The 17,561-nt window shown below is 40.0% G+C and overlaps 1 protein-coding gene across 3 annotated transcripts in view; it reads right to left on the minus strand.

The window, feature by feature from the left end:
- LOC133049146 (ATP-binding cassette sub-family C member 4-like) overlaps nucleotides 1–17,561 on the minus strand; it is a 150,071-nt gene that overhangs the window by 107,879 nt on the left and 24,631 nt on the right. For all 3 annotated transcript variants that reach the window (XM_061133055.1, XM_061133054.1, XM_061133053.1), the window contains exons 5-8: nucleotides 9,595–9,684; nucleotides 8,364–8,527; nucleotides 7,133–7,258; nucleotides 5,648–5,897 (exon numbers count right to left, since the gene is read on the minus strand). In XM_061133055.1, the coding sequence (XP_060989038.1) occupies nucleotides 5,648–5,897; nucleotides 7,133–7,258; nucleotides 8,364–8,527; nucleotides 9,595–9,684 (630 nt within the window). The remainder of the gene's footprint in view (nucleotides 1–5,647; nucleotides 5,898–7,132; nucleotides 7,259–8,363; nucleotides 8,528–9,594; nucleotides 9,685–17,561) is intronic.

Consider the following 17,561-nt stretch of genomic DNA (forward strand, 5'->3'; position numbering starts at 1 on the left):
CATTTGTCCACAAATCACAGGTCTGAGGGGGAAGACATCACAGTCTTCCAGGGGTTAAATGAGACTCCACTCAACATATGACCAGCGTGTAATGGTACCAGAAGTGCTGACTACATTTTTCTCCAAGAGTCAGGCTGATGAAAAAGCTGAAATTAAATGGCCATCAGAGCCATGAAGTGCAGACACAGAACAAGTCACAGAGGAAGGTATCAACATCAGAACTGCAGTCAAAAAGATTGATGTCTTAGTGGCTGGTAATGGAAAACCTAAGTAGCTTTGTGAACAATATAACCTCAGAGACACATTTTACTGGATGCAAAAGTCACTGAAAACTTCTAGTGCTTTGAAGTTAACATGAGATCTTTTCTAATTCTGTTAGTTGTTCAATTACAAGATCAGTGTTCTCTTTCCTTGCTAAGAGAAAAATAGAATTCTTAGGCATATAAGATCATAATAAATCCTTATTTTCTATACATGGAAGAAAGGAAATTGAAAAGCATGGGTTAACAACAAGACACAACACTATGAAGCCACATGTAGATCTGCCCCAAGGGTATAAACAATCGTACCTCCAAGGTAGGCAGAGGTGGAAAGTTTTCTTTCAAGGAATCCCAGACATGACCTGAGTGAAAATCCTGGAAGATGATCATCCTGGGAGATGACCATCGTGACAGAAACATGAGTCTACTGAGTCCCAGACTGCAGGAGGCAGTAGGGCAGCAGGGCTCAACACCACACTGTGTTCTAAACTCTATGTGCCCACCACACCTCCAAACCACCAATGGTTAAACCTCGTCCAGTTCTGACCACATGGTCAGTAAACTCAGCTGACCTTTTCTTCTACTCGTGTTGCCCTTTCCACCTTCTAACTGGGCATGAACACATCTAAGTGAGAGACAAAGTTAGGGAAAAAAAATGAATATCCAATCTGTTAATTATATTCAATATCTACTACCTGTTTTAGTAAGAAAGGAGATTTAATCAGGCCAATGGGTGGTCAGTGAGGTGGGTCTTATAACAAATATCAGATATTTGAAAAGCCTCTCAGAATTCAAAATCAAGTTCAGACTCTTATCCTCCCTAAATCTGGTCTTCTCTTAGCATTCTATATTTCAATGAATCCAGAGATTTTGCAGCCCCCAAAACCCAAAGCAGCCTGAGATCCACCTCTCCCCTTCCATCTCCATACCCAACTCAAGACTTGCCTTGAGTAGCTCTCAAATCTGACCAAGTCTCTATTTCACTCTAAACCAAACCACATCTTCCCATCCCTGGACCATGTATTGCATTAGGCTCCTGATGCATTTCCCCTGCTTCTGCTCTGGATCCTCCTACCACACTGCCCCATTCCCCAGGCTGCAGCCAGGCTGAGCTCTGAGATGATTAAAAACCTTCATGTTTCCTGTAGGGTCTTATACAGTCCCCTTCTCAGGTCTTCAGCACTTTCTACTCTGCAGCCTTAGAGATTTTTGGTTCCCCAAAAGCATGGATCCCGCTCTTGTGCACTAAAAGCCTGTGTCACATTTTCATCCCCAAGAAAACACAAAGCATCAGTCTCTCATCTCCCTCACCCCCACACACGGAATTCTCCAGGTAACTTCCTCAGCCTTCCCAGGAAGTACGAGCTCCAAGACTACACCAGTAAGGCTGCCAAAGCACCCCATGGCACCTTGGAGTTATCCTTCCAAGGACTAATGACACACATACATGTCCACAGTGAGTTTCACTATTTGATTCTTTATTAAACCACCCCCACTTGATGAACATACATTCCAAACAGGAAAAACCTTTCTGCATCTAGCCTGCCTCTAGTCTGCACCAGGCTTCAGGTAGGTACTTAGTTATTTTGTGGAATAAGTGATTGAATGAATGAATAAATTCCAAATTTTCTCCCCCTGCCCAGAAAGTCTAGCATAAACCAAGACAGGTTTTCCTCTTAACTAATCTTAGTTTACATATGATCCTGATATCCTTTATATTTGCTGAAGCACATTTTGGCTTTATGTGCTTTTTTCTGCAACTTGGGCAATGTTTCCAAAATGGTGCTTATTTTCAGGTACACAAGAGTGTACCTTTACTAAAGGTATGTTTACTAAAGTTATAGATACCCTGGGCAGCAGCTAAGGTCCAGTGAATCAGAATCTCCAAGGTGTGATCATATAGCTTTAAAAAGCACTCCAGGTGATTCTGATGAACTAGAGAACTAGATTTTTAAAGGATTATAGAAACTATATAGAGAGTGGAAACCATATAGAATCTATACAGAGATCAAAAAGAAAAAAAAAAATTTTACCAGTTACTTCAACCTACCAGGAAGCCATCTGCCACACTAACACCAACCCTTCTCACCATTCTTATTCTCAGCCATTAGTCCCTCCTTTACTGAAAATAATTACTGCTGACAAATCTCTAAATTCCCAGATGAACTTCTTACAAGACATTCTGTGTATTTGAGGAAAAACTTAGGTTTGTTGCCCAAATCAAAGATGTTTCTTTCATCATGACACAAAGCGGCTTGACAAAGTCAACCCTAGAAAATTCAAAGTTCTTGGCAGTTCATTGTATTGCTGCCCACGTCTACAAAGAAAGGAATTTTAAGCCTCAGACACAATTCAGTAGTAGTTTGGTATAAAAGAAATAAAAAATCCTACCTGAAAATTTGAGTAAAATTCCCCGAAAACCTTCTGCAGGGTCCCTTTCATGCTACACTCTTTGGTGCATTACATAATCCATGAAGGAATCAGAGTTAGTGCTTTTCCCACTAAAATCATGCTTTAGGGTTATGAGGGGTGTGATGGTTAATTTTATGTCAGCCTGGCTAAACTACAGGTTCCAGACACTTACTTACACTCATCTAGTAATTACAGTGAAAAGGTTTTTAATGAGATCAACATTTAAATCAGTAGACTCTGAATAAAGCAGATTATCCTCCATAATGTAGGAGGGTCTCATCCAATTAGTCAATGACCTTCAGAGGAAAAAGACTGAACAACACCAAAGAGGAGGGAATTCTGTCTCAAGATCTTCTTCAGTCTAGAGATGCACTTTAGCATAAAGATTCATGATATTGATCTTCTTTCATTTCATGATGGTCAGCAAGACAGTCAAAATAACTTTGTTAACCAAGTAATACAGACTATTTCTAATTACCTATAAGCCCCAAGAGCCCAGCCCAGGAGCCAGGCCAGCAGAGTCTACATGAACACCAGGCTGTACAGGGCACAGTTCCTTTCTTTAGACATCAGGTCCACCAAGTCCAATCAGGCTGGTTTGAGATACACAGATGGACAGACATAACAAGCAGAAGGTTTCGTTGAGTTGAGACAGCCCAAACACACACCAAAGCCCAATGTTGCAGGAATGCCTAACCCCAGTCTGCTCCCTCCTCTGCATTTCTAAAGCTTCTAGTACAGGATGGGCCACTCTGGGCCTCTGTGGGGTCCCAGCCATTTCCTGTAACTGTTGTCTCAGTGAATCCAGTATTTATTTGATGCTCGTGATGTGTCCAGCATGGACCAGGCACTACCAGACACAGTCTGCTGTCACAGAGCTCAGAACACTCCTAGGGAGTCAGCATCACCCCACCTGACAGGATGCTGGGAGGTGCGAGACTGGCCATGCACATATATGGAAGCCCTATATCAGCGTGAACAGAAGTGCTGGGAGAGGCTCATGGGGCTGCTGCAGGCTCAGCAGCATTTGGTTAAATCAATGACAGAAGAGAAGGCAACACGGCGGGCTCAACAGGGTGAGCCAAGACCCCAAAGTGGGGGTGAATGTGACAAGTCACAGAAACAACCCCCCACTCCCACCAGAGCAAGGGTCATATGCTGGGAAACAAGAGCTTAAAATTTTGATTCTGGAAGAAACAGTGAATTTAAACTTAAGGAGAAATTCCACATACCTGAAAGTACTAAGAAGACATGTAATAATGTAACAAAGAAACTTTTAACAGAATCCTAGTTCCGTCATTTGATAATATTAACACTAACTGTGTGAGGATGGGTGAGCTATTTCACCTGATACAGGAACCTGCTTCCTTATCTGTAAAGTGGGGACACTAAAGCTTATCCCATTCAGTTGTGGTCAGGATGAAATGAGTGAGTGAGTGAAAGTCACTCAGTCGTGTCTGACTCTTTGCAACCCCATGAACTGTAGCCCACCAGGCTCCTCTGTCCATGGGATTCTCCAGGCAAGAATACTAGAGTGGGTTGCCATTCCCTTCTCCAGGGGATCTTCCCGGCCCAGGGATTGAACCTGGGCCTCCTGCTTTGTAGGAAGATTCTTTACAGTCTGAGCCACCAGGGAACCCAAGGATGAAATGAGATGATGTGTAAAGGCTTCAGGAGATCTCGGACCACACAGTGAGGCCTGGCAGCAGCAATCGAAGACAGAGGCTGTGTCAGCAGCAATAACAAAACCATAGTAGAACAGCACATGTGTGAAGCTTCCATCTGAACAGGATACCATGTCACTGAGGACATCACTGTGGTTCAAGGATATTCCTAAGTGTCTTATTTCAAGATGTGAAAGCTTCATAAAAGAAATTCTATTGAATTCATTGACCATCTCTTACCAGTATTGCTAGAAGCGCCCATCAGAAAGAATGATACACTCAGGGAACAAGAACTGACCCTGTATGACTGATCTATTTTATGGGTAATAGTTTATATATATGTGTGTGTGTGTGTGTGTATATATACATATATATATATGTACATATGTATGTATGTATGTATAGTATAAAAAGTACATCATTAAAAAAATCAGCTTTTATGACAAGACCCCAAAATAAAATATAATCACACCCAGAGATATCTAACTTTACTAGAGATATATTACTGTCCCATCCATCACTGTGGAAAAGTAGGAAAATAAAGTCCAGACACTCAAGCTCATGCCCAGGCTGCCTCACAGAACCAATTTATCTTCATTTTAGACAGAAACACTTCAGTGCCTATTGTGTGCCAGGCCCTTATCTTGGTGATGTAAATTATTTGTCCCTGACTAAAATTTAGGGAGTTAGTTAAAAAAAGGATACCGTGGGTATGGTGGAAATCACAAGTTTGAGAGGAAGGGGGAGTAGGAAAAGACTTAGACAATAGATAAAAAAAAAAAAAAAAAAAAGGGAAGGAACAAAAAGGCAGAGATCAGAAAACAAGAAGAAAGCATCTGTGGAGGGAAGAACCCATTTTTAAACATAGAGAACTAAGTGAAGCTGAGGCTATTCTCCTGACCAAGGAGCAGGGAGGTTTCAGCAAGTGCCTCCCCTCCCAGCCCAGAGAGGAATCTAGTCACCCCAGGACTGAGCACAGTCACTGCCTAATCGTTGTTCCAGATATCACACGAGATGTATTCTGTTTGCTTCTCTTGCTATTAGGCATTTTAATTGTACTGCAGACATCACTGGTACATCATGAGCCCTGTGTCACTGCTATTTACATCTCTAAATGGACAGTGATATTACAATATTTGCAACAGACTCTACCTAAGAAGAGAGGGGAGTACATAAGATATTTTGGAATGACTGCCAGCTTTGGCACTGAGAGAGTTAAATTGCATCAAACCAAAACACGGTGACACCACATAAAAGGAAGCAATTTACAAAAATTCACCTACAACTAAAGAAAGTTATTTGTCACCAAACCTTGATTCTTTGGATGCTGACAACGGCCTCTGACACCTTCTCAATGGCCATGGGGAAGTAGAGGGTGCTCGTAAACCGCAGAGCCTCGAACAGCATCACCACCACAAACACTTGGCTGGCTGTGATCAGGTTGTCAAGGATATCATTGGCCACGAAGGTGACAAAAAGCATGATTTTGCTTACAGCGAAAAATAATGCCAAATTCACACCCCTAAAGAAGGAACTTCTCAGAATCTTGAAAATTTCCTTCCTGGAAAATAAAATAGGACATAGGATTTAAAGCAAGCATCAACATTAAAGACATGGATTCAAGTGCCCCGTGTGAGTGGCCCCTTTTTAGGGAGTGGACACAGGTTAAGATAAACTATCCCTCATATCATGGAAACACTACACAGTGCCCACCCAGGGGTCTGCCCTGATCCAGGGACCACACACTTCATCACCACTTCACTTTCCCACCTAAAAAGAGGCTTAGTGTCACACTTTTAGACATTGTGAGTCAAGCAGACTGAGTTTGAACATTTATTCAACAAGCGTTTGTAACTACAATCCTGTGCCAGGCTCCTCACGGATGACAGGAAGACACAGCCTGCCCCCTCCAGGAGCTTATGAACTATTGGAGGAAGAGAAAAAGACACCCCAAAATTGTGAGACACCAAGACATTAGACAGAGGAAGTCAGCACAGCCCCCACAAGGTACAGAGCAAAGGTATGTAACCCAGAACAGAGGAGTCAGAGCAAGTCACATGGACGTGGATCAACCCTGAGAAGATTAGCTGGAGTCAGTCAGAGCTGGTGGAGGCCAAAGAAAAAGGAAGATAAGAGTGTATCCCCAGCAGAGAGAGGGGCCCCCACAAAGGTGCAAAGTGAGAGATGACAGGGAGCTGCCAGAGAATTCCCAGCACCGTGTGCTGGAATATAAACACTCATCAGACAGTTAAATGAAAGATGGGGAAAACATCTACCAACACAAAGCAAAGCACCCCCCACAGAAAAAAAAAAAAAAAGTATTTTTATGGCTCCGTTTGGAATGAAGAATACTGATTCTTAAAGTTTGGCCAGATACATGTATATCCAATCTCTACATTCTCCCCATTTGTGCTCCATCAACAAAAACTCTACTTTTAGTTTAAATATCACCTTCTCAGATACTAACATCGTACAGTCATTGCTTATTTGGGATTTGTGGTATAAAGAAAATTTTGGAATTGCATTTCTATATAAGAGTATATATGTATGTGTATATATATATGTGTATATATATATATATATATATATATATATATATATATATATATATATATTTTCCTTTAAGAAGAACAGATTAAAAGGTTGTCTCCACTATTCCACTTGACCCTCTTGCCATATGCAAGGGGCAGGTAGTATTTAAGTTCACTTTCATAAAAAACTTGGTAAGATTTCTAAATTCATTCTGTAAAAATAGGAAATAAACAAAAATATGGTGTGATATATACAAAAACTTACCTTCTCAAACTGGTAATAAGATCTATAAATGACTTTTCCCAAGCATACATTTTTATTGTTCTGATGCCAGTTATAATTTCACTTATGGTCTGGATCCTGTTGTCTGTGAGAGCTGCGGTCTTACTCCTGAGGGGACAGATGTGAGAGATGAAACTTAGTGATCATAACCCAACATCCCATAGCAGCAGCAGGGGGCACAGGGAAGGACCAGGGATCAATGATTCCCTACAGCTCTTTTGTGATAACAACACAGGCAGGTCCTACTCAAAGTGCAAATGGAGACAAAGAAACTAGGAAGTCAACCTTTCAGACTAATTCAGGGAGTAACTTGGAGAACCTGCAGCATCTGATAGGAAGACTTGAAATGAGTCAGATACAAACCCTCTGCCCAAGGACGTCCTCGTGGTTGGGCAGGGAAGGCAGAAAGGAATCTATCAGGAAGATAAAGTCTGTGCTGTAATAAAATAGGAGTAAAGTGCTGGGGAGCAGATAAGATGGGGCTATTAAATCCACTGGGAAAAGAGAGCAAGAAAAGCTTCAGAGACCTTGTAGCACTGGAACAGGGCCCCGAAGGATAAGGAACATCACTCCATAGCAAAGAGAGGAAAGGAAATTCCAAATAGAGAAAAATACCACACATAAAGGCACATGCAGACATATATATAAAATAACTCAACTAGCTTCATACAATACATCATCTCCCTCATCAACATCACCTGACAAGCTGGACAACAACCCACTCCAACCCACTGGGATCAGCTTCAAGTCTAACTCATCACCATTAAGCCCTTCATCACCAGTCATTTTTCTGTCACATATGCTGCTGGGACTGTGGGGCTTTATAAAGATAATATTTAATTTAGATCGGCCCTGCCCTTGGGGTGCTTATAACTTAATGGAAACACTGAATTAAAAACAAGACAAGAACACACATGTTTAAAAACGCTGTAACACAAGCATAACAAAAATATATGTAGCTAGGAAAAGGCCTATAAAATTACTACTACTGAATAATGTTTAAAACACTTGGACGTAGGTAAATTCTACTTAAGGACACTCTACATATCCAGGTATAGCACCTTAGAAGTTAGCTGTGAAGAAAGAGCAAATACCATCACCTTTTCTGCTTTGACATCAGTGATCAGTTTAAGGCTGGAGCATCCACTGGCTAAGCCAGAAGGGTCTAAACCACACACATATCACCTATTTTTCAAACCAGCGTTTCTCTTACCAGAGTGATGAAGACAACTTCCAAACACAGCTTTGCAAAAGCAGAATAACAACAAGAATTGCCATCCCAGCAAGACATGACATTCCTACTTCCATCCAGAGCAGGGCAGTCACGATGATAGCCTGCAGTGGTCCCACCCACAGATAGTGCAAGAACATTGTTACCTTAAAAGAGAAAGACAAGTCTTCTTAGGATGATATAAAAGCAAAACTAGTAAGTACACAGTGTAGAAAAAATCTGCTCTGAAGGAACATACATGGACCTACACAGAAATGATCTTAGTGGGTTTTAAACCTGCTAAAGCAGAAACCCAAGCATCCACCTCAGATGATGCTGTGCCGGGCATCAAAGGGCCAATCTAAGGGACGTCCAGGGAGAACCTGACCAGCTGCACTGAAGGAAGATGTTGATTTTTGTCTACACCGCAGATGAGCTCAGGGCATCCCCAAAATCTCTATGTCCCAACATTCAGCCCCCATATCTCCCCAGCATCCCAGGAAAGCTTATTTTATGGCATGCACCATGCTCTCCAGTAACTACTTGTGTATTTACCTCCCTGACAGGCTGTGGCTTCTCCAGGGAAGAAACTAAATCTTTTTTCAGCCCTAAAAGTAATGTAGGAACCTTACTTCATGTTTCATGAATGTATAACTGAAAGAGAAGTAGTCTAGTACAAAAAAGATCTGACCAATAGCAATAGTGCCCTGAGTAATGTGATCTATTCATAAGTGTAAAAAAGACTGTGGTGGGGGGCAGCAGGGAGTAGGTGGTGTCTGTCTGGGGACCACTCACTTGGCATAGTCCTTGAAGGCTCCTTATGCAGCAGGCACTGAAGAGGGCACATGGGAAAGAATAACCCCAGCCCACAAGGCCTTCATCGTCCAGAAGAAGAGGAAGACTGTACAGCAACACCCACACCACATATCAAGAAGTGCCACTCCAGGAGAATCCCCAGGGACACTAACCAAGCTGGACAAGAACACTGATGCTTACTTATTATTGTCATTATGCTGTAGGCAACCTCAGAAAAAAAAATTCTCATCCACAGGACAATACACATTATTACATCTAAGTTGTACACAGAGAAAATGAGAGTTGGATTAAGAGAACTCTTATCTTATGCCCCCAACAGAATGCTGGCTGACACCAAACCTGGACACCTGGCATCCCAATAAGCTGAATCCAGTAAGAAGGATGGGAAATGGAAGAGGATCCCTCAGGGGCAGCTTACCTGGTCAAGTCTGTTCACATCATTGGACAGCAGATTGACTATCTGGCCTGTGGTGGTCTTCCCCAAAGCAGAACTACTAAGGCGAAGGGCCTGAAATAAGAAAAAGAAACAGCAAACTGAATTCCTACAATGATACCAAGTCACTCTTAGAACATAACAAAATGAAGCGTGTTTCCCTGGGGTCTTATGTGGTGTCAGGATGAGTAGGATGGCCCCTGAGAGCAGGGCTCTAGGGAGACTTGTCCATTCTTCCTCTCCCCAGTGTGGCGGCAGCCCCGTCCACAAGGACAGCAAACAGAGGAATAGGAGGTAGAAGCAAAATACCCCATCCTGCTTCTCAATGAATGTAGACCTACTCGAAGTATAAAGTGTGTAGCTTTAAACTTAGGAGCCAACTAAAGTAAACTAAAGTAAGCTTTAGTAAACTAAAGCTCAGTTCAATCACTCAGTCATGTCCAATTCTTTGTGACCCCATGAACTGCAGCATGCCAGGCTTTCCTGCCCATCACGAACCCCCGGAGTTTGCTCAAACTCATATCCATTGAGTTGGTGATGCCATCCAATCATCTCATACTCTTTTATCCCCTTCTTCTCCTGCCTTCAATCTTTCCCAGGATAAGGGTCTTTTCCAATGAGTCAGTTCTTTGCATCAGACAGCCAAAGTATTGAAGTTTTGGCTTCAGCATCAGCCCTTCCAATGAATATTCAGGACTGATCTCCTCTAGGATAGACTGGTTGGATCTCCTTGCAGTCCAAGGGACTCTCAAGAGTCTCCTCCAATACCACAGTTCAAAAGAATCTATTCTTCAGTGCTCAACTTTCTTTATAGTCCAACTCTCACATTCATACATGACTACTGGAAAAAAAACCATAGCTTTGACTTTACTCAACTAAAGTAAAGTTGAGCCCAGTTAGAAGTGAGTGTTGAGGTCACCTGAAGGAAAGACATTAGGGGACTTGAACTATAAATATGAAATCAGTCATTAATTTCACATATGACATCATTCCACATACTTTGGTCTTAGTTCCCTCATTCTGAAGTAAATGAGTACAATGTTCAAAACACTACTCCTGTGAGAAATCTGTATTCTTAATGTTGGTCTGCTGAATTTACATATATACAGCCTAGGTTGTACAATCCCTTTATTTGGTTTAAAAAAATTATGAAAAATGCCCTAAAGATTTGAGAAACTTGAACAGACCACCTTGGGCTGTTTCAATAGACTATCAAATGGAGCCATGGATCCAAACAAAATGTCACATTTCATAAAAACTTTTCATTTACTCCTCACATTAAACAGAAAAGTCATTGATGAAGTGGAAATGTAAAATGATGCAGCAACGATGGAAGAGAGTATGGCAGTTCCTCACGATATTAAGCATAAAATTAGTATATAGCACAGCAATTCTACTTCTGGAAATGCACTCAAAAAACTGGATGCATGGACTTAAATAGATATTTGTACACTCGTGTTCATAGCAGCATTACTCATAATAGTCAAAAGGTGGAAACAACCCAAATGTCCATTACAGATGATTGGATACAGAGAATGCTGTATAGATCTATAATGGAATAGTATTCAGCCTTAAACAGGAATTAAATTCTGAAACCTGCTCCAACATGGATGAAACTTGAAGATATTCTATGTGACATAAGCCAGACAAAAATGACAAACATTGCATGATTCCACTTACATGAGGCAACTAAAATAGTCAGATTCATAGAGAGAAGAAGTAAAATGATGATGGCTGAGGGGAGGGTGGGGAGTTAGTGTTTAATGAGTGCAGAGGTTCAGTTTGGGAAGAAGAAAAAGTTCACATATCAGTGATGGCTACACAACAATGTGAATATAATTAATGTCACTAAATGGTGCACTTAACGAGTTAAAATGGTGAATTTTATATTGCATGTATTTTACCAAAATTTTTTAAAAATCAATGATCAAAAGCCAAAAGTAATTTTTCCAAAGTTGTGGAAAGGTAAATAAGTGACAAGTCATTTTTATATGTAATACATTCCATGAAATCATTCAAAATTACAAACCATGGCTCTGAGCTTAGTAGCCATCCCATTTCTAACACCCAACCTGGTTTTTTCCCAGGACAAGAGATCAAGAGGTGGGGCCTGAACTTGAACCACAAGCATTCAGAGGGACCTTTCAGAGCTGCTTGGCATCATCAACTTTTGCCCCAAGGAATCAGGCCACCTGTCACCTGTAAAGAAGTGTCTTATTTCTTCATCTCAGCAGGATTCTAGATGCAAGATTGTGTACAAGGAACTGTTCTTTCCCATGTTTCTGAAACTTCAGGTTATGTCTATGGTTTAATCCCAACAATACCTGACTTAGTAAAAGGATAATTCTCTTAGCCTAATCAAACCAGCAAGTTAATGGCTTTGAGAGATGTTTATATTCATCTAGGTAAACATTACAGGTCAGATCAAGTTTCCCAAAAGCAATATTCCAAAGTGTTAGTGTAAAAGAAAGGAAAACAGGTGAATAATGGCTCATCTCTGCAGCAGAGAGCTTTAACTGAACCATCACCTCAAACCTAACTTAAGATTTTCACACTGCAGTTCCAGATAAATTTCCTATGTGTTTATGAGAGCTAAGCATTATCTGAAAGACAAAAATCTAGCTAATTTGTCTGAAAATCTGAGTATTCATCTCCTAAGTGGTAAAAGGTACAATAAAATAACAAAGAAGCTGATGAATGACAAAGAAGACCCCTGACTAGAGTGTAGGAGTACCTCTGCCATTTCCATGTGACCCAAGAGGAAACTGACTTAGATACTATAGCCAAATACAGATAGTGAGAAGCCAGGCCCCCAGGTCACACCCCACAAGACTACAAGTCTCTGCTCAAGGAAAATGAGGAGACATCTCTCACTTTGCCAAGAAAAGTACTCCCAAGAAACAGATCTAGATAAGCAGGCAAAAGAAACAATTCTTTCCATTTTGTTTGGTTTTATCATGCTTTTTGGTATCATATTTGTGTGTGTATTATTTCCTACATTTATTGTATGTTTGCCTTTACTGGTGAGCTTCTCCATTCATAATTTTCTTGTTTCAAGATATAGTCTTTTCTTTCCCACCTAGAGAAGTTTGTTTAGCATTTGTTGGAAAGCTGGCCTGGTGGTACTGAATCCTCTTAGCTTTTGCTTATCTATAAAGCTATTGATTTCTCTGTCAAATCTGAATGAAAGCATCGTTGGGTAGGATATTCGTGGCTGTAGATTCTTTCATCACTTTAAATATGTCATGCCATACCCATCTGGCCTACAATTTCTGCTGAGAAATCAGCTGATAATCTTATGGGAGTTTCCTTGTATATTACTTGTTGCTTTTCTCTGGGTGCAGTTTTTCTGGTTCTTTGTTGCTATTTTTTCTTTTTCTTTAATTTTTGTCAATTTTATTATTATGTGTTTTAGTATATTCTTCCTTGAGTTTATCCAGCCCAAGACTCTGTACTTCTTGGACTTAGGTGACTGTTTCCTTGCCGATGTTAGGGAAATTTTCAGCTATTATCTCTTCAAATATTTCCTCAGGTTCTTTCTCTCTCTCTTCTTCTGCTGGGACCCCAAGAATGCAAATGTTGGTATATTTAATGTTGTTCCTAGGTCTCAGACTATCTTCATTTCTTTTCATTCTTTTTCCTTCCTTCTATTCCATGGCAGTGATTTCCACACACTGTCTCCAAGTCACTTTTCTTCTGCCTAACATTCTGCTATTTATTCCTTCTAGTGAATTTTTCAGATTTTGTATTGTTCATCTCTGTTTCTTTGTTGTTTTTTTTTTTTTTATCTAGCTCTTTGTTAAACATTTCTTATATTTTCTTGATCTGTGCCTCCATTCTTTTCCCAAGATCATGGATTACCTTTACTATCATTACTCCAAATTCTTTTGCAAGTAAATTGCCTATTTCCACTTTTTATAGCTGTTCTTCTGGGGTTTTACTCCTTCCTTCATCTGGGACATATTCCTCTGCCATCTCATTTAGTCTGATTTTCTGTGATTGTGGTTTTCATTCCACGGGCTGCAGAATTGCATTTCTTGTTTCTGCTGTCTTCCCCTGGTGAATGAAGCTGTATAAGAGCTTCATTAGACTGGGACTGGTTCTTGTCCACTAGTGTGTGGAGCTGGGTCTTGTTCCTCTTGTGGGCTGGCCATGCCGGTGGGTGTGGTTAGTGGGCAATTTTGTGCTCAGGAAGACTTTAAGCTGCCTGTTTGCTGATGGGTAGGGCTGTGTTCCTACCCTGTTGACACTGTTGATTATTTAGCCCAAGGTGTTCCAGCACTGGACCCCACAGGCTGTTGGGTGGACCTAGGTCTTGGTAAGAAAATGGCAGCCTCACGAGTTCTCACATCAGTGAGTAACCCCCAGAACTATTACTGCCAGTGTCTTTGTCCCAACCAATCCACACCCTGCCTCCACAGGAGACCCTCTAAAACCAGCAAGTAGATCTGACCCAGGATCTTATGAAGTCACTCCTTTTTCCCAAGGATCCTAGTGTTTACAAGGCCTTATGTGCAGTCTTGTGGAATTCCTGCAATCAAACCCCACTGGGCTTCAAAGCCAGGTTCTCTGGAAGCTCCTCCTCCCATTGCCGACTCCCCAGACTGGAAACCTATCCGGGACTCAGGATTTTCACTCCTATGGGAGAACTCTGTGGTATACTTATTTTCCAGTTTGTGGGTTGCCCATCCAGCAGGTATGGGGTTTGCTTTTATTGTGACTGTGCCCCTTATACTGTTTTGTTGTGGGTTCTTCTTTGTCTTTAGATGTAAGATATCTTTTTTGGTAGTCTCTAGCATTTTTTTGTCAATGATTGTTCAGCAGTTAGCTGTGATTTTGGTGTTTCTGTAAGAAGAGGTGATAGTTATCGTATTTTGTCTGTGTGGTGGGAACACTTAAGATCTACTCTCTTATGAAATTTCAAGTATAATATACAGCTAAATAAGGATTTTTTTTAAAGCAAACAGTATAAAGTAAAGAGATATCAAGAATCAAGTTTATAGAGAGCCCTTTAGCTCTTGACACTGATGTATCTGTAGCAACTCTTTGTAAATACATCTGAAATCCTTACTCCTATTACAGAATAAAGTGTTTAGAATAATTTCATGGCATTTCTCAATGTAATATAACCAAGCACATCAAATCAGGTCTTACTACCACATGCTAGGTCACAAGGAGAGCCTTGGTAAATTTAAGAAAACTGAAATAACATCAAGCATCTTTTCTGATCCCAATGCTATGAGATTAGAAATAAACTACAAGAAAAACTAAAAAAATACAAACATGTGGCAGCTAAACATTATGCCACTAAACAACCAATGAATAACTGAAGGAAATCAAAGGGGAAATTAAAAAAAATAAAACAAGAGATAAATGAAAATGAAAGCACAATGGTCCAAAATGTATGGGATGCAACAAAAGCAGTTCTAAGAGGGAAGTTTATAGCAATACAATCTTACCTCAAGAAACAAGAAAAATCTTAAGTAAGCAATCTAATCTTACATCTGAAACAACTAGAGAAAAAGAGAATAAACAAAACCTAAAGTTAGTATAAGGAAAGAAATCATAAAGATCAGAGCAGAAATAAATGAAATAGAGACAAAGAAAATAATCACAAACATCAATGAGACCAAAAGCTGGTTCTTTGATAAAACAGACAAAATTGATAAACTTTTAGCTAGACTCATCAAGAGAAAAGGAGGACTCAAATGAATAAAATTAGATATGAAAAAGGAGAAGTTACAACTGATACCACGGAAATACAAAGAATCATAAGACTACTAAAAGCAACTGTATGCTAATAAAATGGACAACCTAGAAGAAAGGGACACTTTTCTTTGAAAGGTACAGTCTCCCAAGACTGAACCAGGAATAGAAAAAGTAAATATTAAGAGACCACTCACAACACTAAATTTGTGAATTAACCCCCCACCCCCCACCCAAAATACAAAAGTCTGGGACCTGATGGGTTCACAGGTAAATTCTAGCAATTCAGAGAAGAGTTAACACCTATTCTTTGGAACTTGTTCCAAAAATTGCAGAGGAAGGAAAACCTTCAAACTCATTCTATAATGTATCACCCTGATACCAAAATGAAACAAAGATACCACAAGAAAAGAAAATTACAGGCCAATATCATTGATGAATATAGATGTAAAAATCCTCAACACTAGCAATACAAATCCAACAACACTTCAAAAATACATTATAAAAATCATACACCATGATCTTAAACCATGAGATCATACACCATGAGAAATCTGTATGCAGGTCAAGAAGCAACAGTTAGAACTGGACACTAACAACAGACTGGTTCCAAATCAGGAAAGGAGGACGTCCAGGTTGTATATTGTTACCCTACTTATTCAACTTATATGCAGAGTACATCTTGCAAAATGCTGGACTGGACGAAACACAAGCTGGAATCAAGATTGCTGGGAAAAATATCAATAATCTCAGATATGCAGATAATACCACCCTTATGACAGAAAGCAAAGAAGAACTAAAGAGCCTCTTGATGAAAGTGAAAGAGGAGAGTGAATATGTTGGCTTAAAACTGAACATTCAGAAAGCTAAGATCATGGCATCCAGTCCCATCACTTGATGGCAAATAGATGGGGAAACAACAGAAACAGTGAGAGACTTTATTTATTTGGGCTCCAAAATAACTGCAGATGGTGACTGCAGCCATGAAATTAAAAGATGCATGCTCCTTGGAAGAAAAGCTATGACCAACCTAGACAACATATTAAAAGCAGAGACATTACTTTGTCAACAAAGGTCCATCTAGTCAATGGTGTTTCCAGTAGTCATGTATGGATGTGAGAGTTTGGCTATAAAGAAAGCTGTATGCCATAGAACTGATGCTTTTGAACTGCAGTGTTGGAGAAGACTCTTTGAGAGTCCCTTGGACTGCAAGGATATCCAACCAGTCCATCCTAAAGGAAATCAGCCCTGAATATTCATTGGAAGGACTGATGTTGAAGCTGAAACTCCAATACTTTGGCCACCTGATGTGAAGAATTGACTCATTGGAAAAGACCCTTATCCTGGGAAAGATTGAAGGCAGGAGGAGAAGGGGACGACAAAGGATGAAATGGTTGGATGGCATCACTGACTCAATTGACATGAGTTTGAGTAAGCTTTGGGAGTTGGTAAAGGACAGAGAAACCTGACATGCTTCAGTCTATGGGGTTGAAAGAGTTGGATACTACTAAGCGACTGAACTGTCTGAACACCAAGATCAACTAGGATTCAAACCACAGATGCAGATTTTTCAATATCCACAAATCAACATCAACAAATTGAAGACTGAAACACTGTATGATCATCTTTATAGGTGTAGAAAAAGCTTTCGACAAATTTCAGCATCCACTTATGATTAAAGAATAGAACTCTCCAGAAAGTGGGCATAGAGGGGAGATACCTCAACATAATAAAGGCCATATACAACAAACTTACAGCTAACATCATACTCAACAGTGAAAAGTTGAAAGCATTTTCTCTAAAATCAGGAACAAGGCAAGGATTTCCACTCTTATCACTTTCATTCAACATAGTAATCGGAAGTCATAGTAATCGAAGAAGAAAAAGAAGTAAAAGGAATCCAAATAGGAAAAGAAGTTAAATGGTCACTATTTGCAGATGACATGATACTATACATAGAAGATCCTAAGCATGCTATCAAAAACTACTAGAACTACCAATGAATTTGGTTAAGCTGAAGGTTACAAAATTAATACATAGAAATCTGTTGCATTTTTATACACTAACAATGAAAGATAAAAAACAAATTCAAGAAACAATTCCATTTACCATCACATCAAAAAGAACAAAATACCTAGGAATAAACCTACCAAAGGAGATAAAAAGACCTGTACTCTGAAAACTATAAGTTGCTGATGAAAGAAATCAAAGAAGATACAAACAGATAGAAAGACATGTCATGTTTG

The sequence above is a fragment of the Dama dama genome, chromosome 30, assembly GCF_033118175.1.
Source record: "Dama dama isolate Ldn47 chromosome 30, ASM3311817v1, whole genome shotgun sequence".
NCBI lineage: Eukaryota > Metazoa > Chordata > Mammalia > Artiodactyla > Cervidae > Dama > Dama dama.